At 43.0% G+C, this 13111-nt stretch overlaps 2 protein-coding genes and 1 pseudogene across 2 annotated transcripts; all 3 read right to left on the bottom strand.

Moving 5' to 3' along the window:
- Nucleotides 1–650: 650 nt before the first annotated feature.
- LOC112215193 lies at nucleotides 651–3254 on the bottom strand (annotated as a pseudogene).
- A 381-nt stretch (nucleotides 3255–3635) lies between these two features.
- On the bottom strand, nucleotides 3636–4678 carry nppb (natriuretic peptide B). The gene is made up of 3 exons (XM_024375515.2): nucleotides 4470–4678; nucleotides 4019–4313; nucleotides 3636–3841 (listed from the first exon to the last, which is right to left on the bottom strand). The coding sequence occupies exons 1-3, from the start codon at nucleotides 4584–4586 to the stop codon at nucleotides 3825–3827; spliced, it is 429 nt and encodes a 142-aa protein (XP_024231283.1). The 5' UTR covers nucleotides 4587–4678; the 3' UTR covers nucleotides 3636–3824.
- Nucleotides 4679–11126: 6448 nt separating this feature from the next.
- Nucleotides 11127–12694, bottom strand: LOC112215982 (ventricular natriuretic peptide-like). Its single transcript, XM_024375513.2, has 3 exons — nucleotides 12509–12694; nucleotides 11987–12293; nucleotides 11127–11594 (listed from the first exon to the last, which is right to left on the bottom strand). The coding sequence occupies exons 1-3, from the start codon at nucleotides 12617–12619 to the stop codon at nucleotides 11566–11568; spliced, it is 447 nt and encodes a 148-aa protein (XP_024231281.1). The 5' UTR covers nucleotides 12620–12694; the 3' UTR covers nucleotides 11127–11565.
- Between the last annotated feature and the right edge of the window lie 417 nt (nucleotides 12695–13111).

Here is a 13111-nt window from a genome sequence, read left to right as displayed (position 1 = left end):
AGGCCAGCATCCCAGAGTCACCTCTTCACTGTTGACGTTGAGACTGTTTTTTTGCGGGTACTATTTAATGAAGCTGCCAGTTGAGGACTTGAGGCATCAAACCAGACACTCTAATGTACTTGTCCTCTTGCTCAGTTGTGCACTGGGGCCTCCCAGTCCTCTTTTTAATCTGGTTAGAGCCAGTTTACGCTGTTCTGTGAAGGGAGTAGTACACAGCGTTGTACGAGATCATCAGTTTATTGGCAATTTCTCTCATGGAATAGCCTTAATTTCCCAGAACAAGAATAGACTGACGAGTTTCAGAAGAAAGTGCTTTGTTTCTAGCCATTTTGAGCCTGTAATCGAACCCACAGATGCTGATGTTCCAGATACTCAGTCTAAAGAAAGACAGTTTTATTGCTTCTTTAATCAGAACAACAGTTTTCAGCTGGGCTAACATAATTGAAAAAGGGTTTTCTAATGATCAATTAGCCTTTTAAAATTATAAACTTGGTTTAGCTAACACAACGTGCCATTGGAACACAGGAATGATGGTAGCTGATAATGGGCCTATGTACGCCTATTTAGATATTCCATAAAAAATCTGCCGTTTCCAACTACAATAGTCATTTACAACATTGACAATGTCTACACTGTATTTCTGATCAATTTGATGTTATTTTAATGAGAAAAAAAAGTGATTTCATTTTTTTTTTTTTAAGTCATCACGAGTGGTTCACGACTTAAAAGAGTTGCCAAGACTTCAAATGTTATGTTGTCTCAACATGTATCTTATAATGCAACTAAGTTGACATAAGAAGGTAACTCATCCGTTGAAGTTAAAACGAGTACACATGTTTTTCTGTGTACTGTATACATCAACTAACTGTACTACAGTAGCTACGTCTTTCAGGACGGCAGCCTAGGCCGCTCGAGTTCCCGATGCGGTCCATCCTGGCTCCGAAGCACCCTGTGAAAGCTTTACTCCTGGTGGCCATGACCAGGTCCTGCAGCCGGCTCCTCTGACTCTGCACCCCGCTGTAGCTCCCTTCTGCAGCTGGCTCCCGGACGTCTGAGAGCAGAAGCCTCTGTGGGGCCTCTGGGGCCACGTCTCTCACCCTGGGCTAGCCTGACTGTGTTCGTGCTCTGGGTTGGCGCCCTCGTAGTCCACCGCAGCCAAGGTCTCCTCGAATCGCTCCAGTAGATTCTGTACAACAGGGAATTGACATGGACGTCACAATATTTCATGACTCGATTAAGTTGCAGTATCCTGGGCACTGTTTTGATCATCTACCACAGACAAACAAGTTCCTGAAGCCATTGACATGGAGGCAATTCAAAATGTATTTACCTTTAAATACAAGAAACCTTCATTCCAAAATAACTCTTTTTTTTTAAACTCAAAAACTTACTCAAAATATGGTTTTGAAGAGCGCATATTAGGTCAGACATTTTGTCTTTGACTAGCTGTTTTTAGATCACAAAAGTTTCCAGGCCATTTGTCAAACAACCATCCATCAATCTAATTCAACACAACTTTATTATCAATTCTATCAGGGGCAAAGAATCAGTGTGCCCTACCTACATCAACTGACTGGACTAGTAGCTACCTATCTCCAATTGGGCCAAATTGCTAGCAGGATAGGGTCAGCCCAACACATGGACTGCCACAGAGTCCCCATGAGGTGGCCTTCCTCGCCATGCCTGATTCCGTTTAGGTTCTGGTTTGTTAGTGCTAAGGCAGGTTGTAGTGCTAAGCCAAGCACGCTCTTATATAGGCACTTAGACATAAACACACACACACACCCACAGAGGAGACGATCTGGTGTCAGTGGCTCATCATTTTGTGCATTGTCTGAAGTGCATTCTGACACCTCTGTCTGATAAGGCTGCTGGTAAAATGTAATTTTAAGTGGCCGCTGGCTGGTGACTGATGTGTGTGTGTGAGAGGATACTCATGGTAGGGCCCGGTCACACAAACAGCAGTCTTTTTGGCCTGCGCTCAGACATGGCCGTGCGTTGCCGGGAATCCATCCACTACACAAATACTTGGCATTGCTCTCGCTACAAACCCTAAATATCCATAGTGGGTTAAAAGCATGCTCTGCTAGTCTATATATAGTGGGGGTTTATTCATGAAACATTTCTCCAGGTTAGAATATGTGTTAGGGAATGTTGATTGCATCATACTGGCTTACTTGGCAAACATAACATATATAAAGACATTACAAGACATAATGGCAAGGCAAAAATACGCAATTAGTAGGTGTTAGGTATGGTCCTAGGAAGCCTGTAGGTACCTCATTGAACATTCAATAACCTTTAGCTCTGTCTAAATGGTGTGTAAATCCACACCTTTATCTGAACAAGCACTTACATTGGCCTAGTTTAGAATGGTTAAAGCATCCTTAAAAGAAGCAGAATATCTTCCTTTGAGTGTGTGGACCCACTTTATAGTGTTTTCTCTTGGAGGAGTTTCCTAATTGTCTTGCATGGCCCAAGAGAGAGAGAGAGACCTATGAGAGGCAATGTATGACTTAATTCATCTTGAGTGGTGGTATTTACGAGTCGTCAATAATAAATAGTCGACTTGTGTTGTGGCAATAGTTACCATGCCCTCCTATCAGTATTATGGTAAAGCATGTGAATTGTCCGCTAAGGGGACTGTTGTTGGGCATTCACTGATATATGGATGAGAATCTTGGGTGCTAAATATCAGACTACATATCTCATGTCCTATCCATGTCTGGCCAGAGTCATGGGTTTGTCAACGTTGTGAAATCATGGAACTATTGAACCAAAGTATAAAGTTACACGTCAAAAATACGTCTGGATGAGTCAGAGGGGTAGCCGAAGACTATTTCCCGAGCGTTCTCTCTCCATGGTGCTGAAATAACAATAGCAGTGCCGAAGACTATTTCCCGAGCGTTCTCTCTCCATGGTGCTGAAATAACAATAGCAGTGCCGAAGACGGCGTTGAAGCAAACCTCGAATTTGAGGTTTATTCCTTGTGATTTTACTTAGAACCAAGTTGTCACTTCTGTCGTCCCCTTAGGGGCGCCAGGCTGCCCTGCATCACGCACTCCCATCATCCATTACGCACACCTGCCTTCCCTCGTCACGCGTATCAGCGATATTGGACTCACCTGGACTCACTCATCACCTGTTATTTCCTCCCCTATATTTGTCAGTTCCCTGCTCTGTTCCCCGCTGCTGCATTCATTGTTTTTTGTTTGTGGTACTCGTTTGCTGACGCTGTTCCCGTCTCGTTCCATGTCTGTTAATTATTAAATGTTTTACTCCCCGTACCTGCTTCGTCTCCCCAGCGTCAACTCATGTGACACAAGTCGTTTTTATTTGCGTCTCCCGTAACTTATTGTTCTGTGTGTTTTTATTGTTTTGTGAGGGTCACCCTGCTAGGTCTCTTGTGAGTTAGTGGGCTATGGTCAGGTCATCCCAATTGATAATCACCTGACTCAGTTTGGCTTATGATAGGCCTATGAATAGGATCCCAAGGTGTTTAGGCAAACTTCACATCTTATTATTTTCTCATTGATTATTCAGCCTGAACCTATGACTTCTGGCATTCTGTCATTTTGAATAATTCATTTTTCCTAATGGATGGTATAGCAAGTAATCAGACAAAACATTTCATGAGCAATTGGAAACATTTATTGTACACCAATGACACCATATAAAGAGAACATCTTGCATTGGTTCAAATAAATATATTGGCAATAAACAAAAATGTAATAAATTGAAAATAAATAGGTAGCCTACAGACTATAAATAAGAATATCCCTTGGTAAGTATTGACTTTGCTGTTCCAGGTAATGTGTAAGACTTCATCTTCTCTTTGGATCTGAAAATAGAGAAACAAGAAATTAGCCAACACAATTTTGTCTCTTAACATAACTCTCACAATGGATATTAGTCAAGTTAACCACGCGGTTTTGGAGTCGACTACTTGGACCCTATTTGATTAAGAGATTTTGTCTGATGCACAGTAGTCTATGATATTAACCTTAACTATACCCACTGTATTTGCCAACCGTGTTGCATCCAAGAGAGCTCATTGAGCCGATTCGGTCTAGCCTTCGCCCGAAGCAGCCCGAGTATCTCTTCGATGTTGAGTCGTTTCGGACAGTTTTCAAGTCCCGAGCCGAGAGGAACTCTCTTATTGCGGATTTGTCGAGTCGGTTTTGTTGTTGCTCACGCTCATCCTCTGCAACCATTGCGATGGCTTCGAGAGTCATGTTGTCCAACTTTTCTGTGGCGACCCGCTCGACCTCGCTCCGCTCAGGAATGGACTCTCCAAGTCGATGGAGAAGTACCTAAAATGCCAAAAGCAAGTTTCAACAAACGTTTTCAATGGTGTCTATCCTTGGGCTTTAACGTATAGGAAATATGAACTACAAGATCTATCCACAACAATATCTCTCAAAGGCGTAAGAATGAGCCTATAGGCCTATAGCCTAAAAGGGACTCACCTTTAAGACATCCATGTCGTCATTGGTCAGTAACCCGTTGTAGACAGGATATGCGCTGAGCAGCGGCAGATTTAAGAACAGGATAAGGCCAAAAAGAGGAATGTTGGAGAGCTGCATTATTCTCTTTCTTCTTCAGTGAAGGTGAAGTGGTGTGTGAAGCTTATCGATTTTCCTCGCCGTTGTCGTTGTTTCGACACACCTACCGCATGGTCTTTTATATCTAGTCTGACACGCACAGTTATGCGAGGAATTGGAGTTGCATGCCAACACCTGATTGTGATAACAGTAGCTGTCGGAAGCAACTCCTTTTAAAGCGTTGTCTTCCTAGATAATGGGGCATACCCATGACATAGGCCTAGTCAGTTCAAACCTTTCTTTAGAAACACACGTTCATACATTTTATTGTAAGAGATTGTTGACTTGGAGTAGGCCTACAGGAAGTCATAGGCTTAACACGGGCTTTGCCAACAGTGTGCCGCTGTCTAGCATTGAGGACAGACCTTGCGGCTTGTTTATTGTTACTAAATGTGGCGATATTCATGATTAAGTCAGTTCTTAGTAAACCTCAATGATTCAATGATTATATGTCATAAGCCTAAATGGGTTTTAGGTAAACTATATGCATAAAAGTGAGTTTAATGAGATATACCCAGGGGTGGACTGGGACAAAAATGCAGCCCTGGCATTTCAGCCACATCTGCCCGTATCACTGCATGCGCCCACACAGTCAGTAACGCTACTGACACATAACATAGGCAAATATAGTACACCTTTTCTCAACTTTTACTGTACCAGTGACCAGTGAAACATAGTCATCCTTTTTTAACCAGCTCATGTTTTAAGACAAATACAACATGTAAAAGCACCACTACAACTGTGTCGCTCTGTCTCTGTCTGTCACTCTGTCTGTCTGTCACTCTGTCTGTCTGTGTCTGTCTGTCTGTCTGTCTGTCTGTCTGTCTGTCTGTCTGTCTGTCTGTCTGTCTGTCTGTCTGTCTGTCTGTGACTCCTAAGTGTTAATTACTATTACATACACTATAGAGCCAACATATTAAGGAACTGGCAGTGCATCTGTGTCTCTTTGTTTTCTTCCTACCTCCACTGCACTCACCTCTGAGTTGTCTCTGCTAAGCCTAGCATCCTTTCCCACAGCGCTGGCACCAGAAGACCAGGGGACCACACTGCCTGTGCTGGGCAAGCAACATCCTAGTTGTGAATGAATAAACACATTTCTTAGATACAAAATAAAGATTACTGAATAAATGCCAAATAGATGACCATTGGCTCATAATATCTTATGAAAGTATATAAGTGCCTGGCTGTCATACATGTTCTCCCCTAATTACTGTTACATATATACTATAGAGCCAAAATATCAATAAACGGACAGTACATGTGTCAGTGTGTGTCTCTCTCTCTCTGTCTGTCTGTGCAGTAACACTTTATTTTAAGGGTCCATAACAAACAAAATATAAGACATTTACAAACCGTTTGCTCACCATTTATTAATCATTATTCCCACATTTGTAAATGTTTGTAAGCTAGTTATTCACACATGTAAATACACTTCCTTAAACATCCTGTGTTGTGTGCTTGTTATTTTACCAGGTACTGCAGGAATGTCTACCAATGGCATGCCCATATGTTTGTGAGAAATTACACTGGTCAGTCAAAACATTTAGCAAGTACTTATAAAGTATAAATACCACTCACCTTAGATTAGGCACTGCAAAAATACTTCAGTATACCTACAGTACATTAGACAAAGAAGAAAATCACTGAATCAATCCCTTATAGATGACCATTGGCTTATATAATATCTTATAACAGCCTGACTACATATTTCAATTAGTGCATGTCAAGTGTTAACCCCTGTACACTTAGTTAATGTGTGCTGGGATGAAGCGGACACAGAATCTCTTGTCAGAAACACACTTTATTGAAATACCCTTATAAATTGTTTAGTGCATTCATGTTTCCCCATATATCTAGTCATTAATTTCTCCTAATGTCACGCCCTGACCATAGAGAGCTTTTTATTCTCTATGTTAGTTAGGTCGGGGTGTGACTAGGGTGGGTCATCTAGGTGATTATATTTCTATGTTGGCCTGGTATGGTATCCAATCAGAGGCAGCTGTTTATCATTGTCTCTGATTGGGGATCATATTTAGGCAGCCATTTCCCCTTTGTGCTATATGGGATCTTGTCTAGGTATAGTTGCCTGTGAGCACTACTTTGAGCTTCATGTTTTGTTTTTTCGCTTTATTGTTTTTTCTTTGAGTTTCTTTTCCTAATAAAGAGGATGGAAAGATACCACGCTGCATCTTGGTCCACTCCTTTCAAACGAGCGTGACAGAAGATCCCACCAACAACGGACCAAGCAGCGTGCCCTGGAGGAAAGCCAGTAGTGGAGGACATCCTGGACGTAGGACGAGATTACCACGCGCATCTTGGTCCACTCCTTATAATGATCGTGACACCTAAATGTATACATTGCTGGTCAAAAGTTTTAGAAAACTGTCACGACTTCCGCCAAAGTCAGCTCCTCTCCTTGTTTGGGCGGCGTTCGGCGAATAACGTCACCGGCTTTCTAGCCATCGCCGCTCCATTTCTCATATATCCATTTGTTTTGTCTTGTTTCATACACACTTAGTTTTCATTCCATAGTCACACTACATGTATTTAGTCCTTTGTTCCCCTCCATGTCTTTGTGTGTAATTGTTTATTGTTAATGGTGTATGTTCATGTGCTATACTTTTGTTTATTGTTCATTGTTTTTTGAGCACTTAGATGTCATTTTGAGCCTATTTTTTGACCAGAATAAAAGTGTGCCTGTTTACTCTACTCTGCTCTCCTGCACCTGACTTCGCCTCCCTTACACAGCCTTAACAGAATTACACACCCTACTATGGAGTCAGCAGGAGCAGGTACCCCGGTTTGAGGAGACGACGAGTGCGTCCAGGAACATTCCGCTATGTTACATCATCTTGGTACCATGATGGATCGCGTTGACCAGACTATGGACCGCTGGGAGAGACAGGAAGTCTCCCCAGTGCCTCGACCAGCGCAACCGGGGTTACCTCTACCCGTCCCGTCCAGAGCCAGTCCCAGTGGGATGCGTCTCTCCCTTCCCAGGGAGCATGATGGGACGGCAGCACAGTGCCAGGGATTCCTGTTACAACTGGACCTCTACCTGGCCACTGTGCACCCAGCTCCCTCAGGAAGGGAGAGAGTGTCTGCCCTCGTCTCATGCCTCTCAGGAAGAGCTCTGGAGTGGACAAACGCCGTGTGGGGAGAAGGAGACGCGGAGTTGGACCACTTTCGAGGAGATCACCCGTCGCTTCCGGGCCGTCTTCAACCATCCGCCCGAAGGTAGAGTGGCTGGGGAACGGCTCTTCCATTTGAGGCAGGGGACGAGCGCCCAGGAATTTGCTCTGGAATTCCGGACCTTGGCCGCTGGAGCAGGCTGGAACGACAGGGCCCTCATCAACCACTATCGGTGCAGCCTGCGCGAGGACATCCAAGGTGAGCTGGCCTGCAGGGATGCCACCATCTCCTTTGACCAACTGGTGGATTTGTCCATCCAGGGGGCTCTGTCGGTGCCATCTTCCAGCACCCCCGCTCCGGTGCCCATGGAGTTGGGAGGGGCTGCGCGTAGGGAGACTGGAGGAGGAGCCATCACGTGCACCATCTGTGGCCGCAGAGGGCACACTGCCGGTCGGTGCCGCGTCGGTTCCTCTGGGAGTCGAGGCAACAGGCAGGGCACTCTGGTGTCACCCCAGGTGAGTCTGAACCACACTCATCCAGAGTCATCTGTTGACCACGTGTTTGTATCTGTTTGTTTCCCTGATTTTTCCCCCCCGCATTCCCAGCATAAGGCACTTGTCAATTCAGGCGCAGCTGGGAATTTTATCGACAGAGCGTTAGCCCTTAGTTTAGGGATCCCTATTATTCCTGTAGTTAGACCTTTCCTAGTTCACACTCTGGATAGTCGACCATTAGAGTCCGGGCTAATCAGGGAAGCGACCATCTCCCTTGCCATGGAGAAGCAGGGGGGTCACGAGGAGAAAATCAGTCTTTTCCTCATTGACTGTCCTGCGTTTCCCGTGGTACTAGGCCTTCCCTGGTTGGCTCAGCATAACCCCACTATTTCCTGGCAACAGAGGGCTCTCACGGGGTGGTTGCGAGAGTTCTCGGGGAGGTGTGTAGGAGTTTCCATTGGTGCTACTACGGTGGAAAGTCCGGACCAGGTCTCCACCGTGCGCATCCCCCCAGATTATGCCAATTTGGCTCTCGCCTTCTGTAAAAAGAAAAGACTCAATTACCACCTCATCGACTGGGGGATTGTGTGATAAATCTCCTGGCAGATGCTGCGCTTCCCAGGAGTCACGTGTATCCCCTATTGCAGGCGGAAACGGTGGCCATGGAGAAATATGTTTCCGAATTGTCCTTTGGTCTGGAGTCCAAATTTGAGATTTTTGGTTCGAACCGCCCTGTCTTTGTGATAGGCGGTGTGGGTGAACGGATGATCTCTGCATGTATATTTCCCACCGTGAAGCATGGAGGAGGTGTTATGGTGTGGGGGTGCTTTGCTGGTGACACTGTCTGTGATTTATTTAGAATTCAAGGCACACTTAACCAGCATGGCTACCACAGCATTCTGCAGCGATACGCCATCCCATCTGGTTTGGGCTTAATGGGGCTATCATTTGTTTTTCAACAGGACAATGACCCAACACACCTCCAGGCTGTGTAGGGTCTATTTGATCAAGAAGGAGATTGATGGAGTGCTGCATCAGATGACCTGGCCTCCACAATCCCCTGACCTTAACCAAATTGAGATGGTTTTGGATGAGTCTGACCGCAGAATGAAGGAATACCAGCCAACAAGTGCTCAGCATATGTGGGAACTCCTTCAAGACGGTTGGAAAAGCATTCCAGGTGAAGCTGGTTGAGAGAATGCCAAGAGTGTGCAAAGCTGTCATCAAGGCAAAGGGTGGCTATTTGAAGAATCTCAAATATAAAATATATTTTGATTTGTTTAAGACTTATTTTGGTTACGACATGATTCCATATGTGTTATTTCATAGTGTTGATGTCTTCACTATTATTCTGCAATGTAGAAAATAGTACAAATAAAGAAAAACCCTTGAATGAGTAGGTGTTCTAAAACTTTTGACCGGTAGTGTATACTGTTGTTCTTTTCCTCTTTTGCCAGTGTCATGAGTATTTACTGAGCAAGGTTAATTATGTGTCTAGGAAATATTGGTCAAGTTGCATTGTAGCACATTTCAGTTTCATATTGAAATGCAGTAATTTATCCTTTTGCAATCCTCCAAGTGGATGCGATGTTCAGGTGCACATGGACACTTGCTACACTGACGAGAAAGAAGTTGTTTATTTCCTTATTGTAATGCATCCTGTGTTTGAAGTTCAAAAGTCTGTGAGCTCCATATCTTGTCTGTCATGTATGTGCTTAATGGGAGCACGGGTGGGTGCTCGGCTCCATAAGTAATACGTTTTGCTGCTGCTTGTTGACCTGCAGGACTATCATTATTAAATATGTATTCATTCATTGAAATTATTCCTGTTTTGATGATAAGCCAGGAATGTTTAAGATGCTTATTAGGACAGAATATGTAAATGTGGGTATGATGAAAATGCCTCTTACATGATTTAATGCCATATTTGGGTAAAGAGCTCCATGGTTAATGGTATGGGCCATAGGAAGGGGCCATGGGTGTAAAGCTATACCTGTTTCACCTGAGGGTTTCAGTTATGTTCAAGCTCTGGTATGTGAGCTGTGTGGGGAAGCTGTCCCTAGCCTCTATAATCCAATCTGTTATAGTTGGTTTGGCAGGATAGGCCTGATTGAGGCTTAGGTTTTTGATTTGTATTCAAACCTGTATTTTGAGTGTTTATTTTGTAAATACCTTTTGTAGATTATTTAAATATTAATTAGATTTCTCCATTCACCTGGAACCACCTTTCACTGATAATAAACTGGACACTGTTTTGCACCTGATCCTGCTGCCTCCTGCTAATTACTGCGCTTAAGGCTGCTCCAACATCTGGTCCCTTTCGCATGTGCATTTTAGTACATTTTAATCATTTAGACATAATTTAGCTAATGTGTGTGTCTAAGGTGTGGTGTGTCCTGGGCCCTGGGCAGATGCTCTCTCTACAGACCTACCATATAGATTTTGAAGTTGGACTTCTGTTGCGTTATTAAATGGTGTCATATCGATGTGGAATAATAGGCTACTGCGTCTGTCACATTCTTGTATCTGAACTTGCATTCATTTTTTTAGTGTCAGTAACTTTACTTTCCAATTTTCTGGTCCAACAGCAATAGTTGGGCTTATAATGAGAACAAATCCATTAACTGTGTCATGCTACTTGACTACAAGAATGCGAAATATTGTTGATAAATCGTTTTATCATAATAATCCTCCGATTATTTGGACCTCGTGTGCTTTCATTGCAGCGCATAAACTATTCCTTGTATTGCAGTAAGTAGTTCATTAGAAGGTATGACTTGAATTGATCTCATTATCTTTCTCTCTGTGTGACAACTAATGTGACCAACTATGGGAAGGCTGTAATGTATTTAATTCATAAGGAATATATGATATGATAATTGATATGATAATTAAGAAAGGTTCCATATCTAATCATTTATTACAAATAATGCCCTCTTACAACATGATCAAACATATACATCGATTTGATACACACAAGTGAACAATACTGTACAGGCGTCCAACACATAACAAAGGCGTTGTATTAGGCATTTCTGGAGAGTGCGATTAGGAATCAAATTTTCGTTTTCGTGGCAGAAATACAATATGCATGTCCAATTGTCACTGACAGTCTAGAAACCAACCAACACAGAAATTAAGAGATTTAATTTAGCATGTTTTAATATCGAAATTATTTAGTATAAATTCGTTTATGAAATACATATTTCTCAGTTTAGGACTATTGTTTAAAGGGGGAAAAATGCATTCCCCAGAATGCCAGTGAGAGTTCCACAGAGGTCAGACATGACGCAGTTTTTTTTGACGTCCATGAATGGGTAGGCCTACGTTGTTCTTCAGTTCCCAGATATTCTCTTCTTGTTACCTGCAAATACAAATTCAAATCATATAATAATTAATTGATTAATTTCATTTTTTTGTGGTTATATTGTTGTCGAACATCACTATGCAGAAGTTCAAGGCATAGCCCTAATTTATATCAATGAATAATTCATACACAGCAATTTCTTGATTATAATAATGTAATGGAGTTAATATCGATGTGTGTGTGATCTTGCAACAACCTTTATGTTATGTCTTACAATAGACAGAGCTATGCGTAAAATCAATTCGTGCGTAAAGCCAATACATTTTACGCATACCTTTTAGCCCCAAAGTATGGACTTTTTGCACACACATTGACATGACACTACATTCTTGTGCTTATTTGTACGTTTTTTAAAGGCATTCCACTCAAATAATTGCCTTCAAATATACCAGTCTCGACGTTATTGCACCCCAGTCCGCTCCACGAGCCGATTCTCTCAATCCGGTTACCGAAACAGCTGTTGAACGATTTGGCCGTCCTCAAACCGATTAGATCTTTCAGGCGTGACACCACAGGGCTTTCGGGGGCAATTATTTTGGCTGCGTTGATTACCATTCTCTCCTTCTGCCCCCGGATCGCCGCGGGCAAGTTCTCAATGTCCTCCATATGGGCTGCGACCACGTCCTCAGACTCTGACGGATAAACGTCATTTTCCTCGTTAACCGTCAACTTGTCCTCGAGCCGCTGGATCAGGTCCTATAAGTGAACAAATGGCGCGTATTAGTGTCACATAGTCATAACGTATTACTTGGAAAGGTGATTTTAATATAGAATGTAGGCCTGTGCGCATATAATGTATGCTGATGTCACCAGTTACACTTTGTCTGCCGAAATGACACAATTCTAAGAACTTAAATGAACTTGATTGCCTTTTTTTATGTTTTTGTACTGCTTGTAACTGTATATCCTACCTTCATATTTTCCAACTCTTGAACATTCCTACTGGCATATAGATTTCCCGAGCTCACACTGTGCGTCATTATTAATACGATATATCCAAGGAAAATATGAAATTTTGCCATTCCGATAACAATCCCCTGTGGTCTTTTTGAGGTGTTCCAGATATCCCGTTCAGTGTTTTAATGACGGGATGACTAGGGGCCCGTTTTATGTAGACCCCTTGCTTCAGATAGTAGCTTACTTATCAAGGACTGCATGTTGTGACATAATTCAGCTTGACATTCCATCGCCTTGACAGTGATAAGGGAGCAGAATTGTGTGCGACGCCCGGACCGACTGCCTTTTAAGATAATATTTAGTTTGGACCATTATTTGGACTGGATAGGCTTATTTTCTGTAGAGTCGATGGTAGCTGTTGAGGCGTCATGTTTATAGTTTGTCTTTGGGGGTCAGAGGAGGAGGATGAGGATGGGAGATGAAGAATAGGTCAGCTGGAGGATGGAGAGGTGAGAAGGAAGTTGCGATAGGCTACTGACCGCTGTTGGCAGTTATGATGATGATATTGGCAAGTCAGAAACAGATGCTTCACTTGCTTGAGTGAGGAGAGCGTAAGT

This window comes from Oncorhynchus tshawytscha, linkage group LG16, assembly GCF_018296145.1.
Source record: "Oncorhynchus tshawytscha isolate Ot180627B linkage group LG16, Otsh_v2.0, whole genome shotgun sequence".
Lineage (NCBI taxonomy): Eukaryota > Metazoa > Chordata > Actinopteri > Salmoniformes > Salmonidae > Oncorhynchus > Oncorhynchus tshawytscha.
The sequence above is the reverse complement of the archived record's forward strand: the minus strand, read 5'-3'. Positions and strand labels throughout refer to the sequence as shown.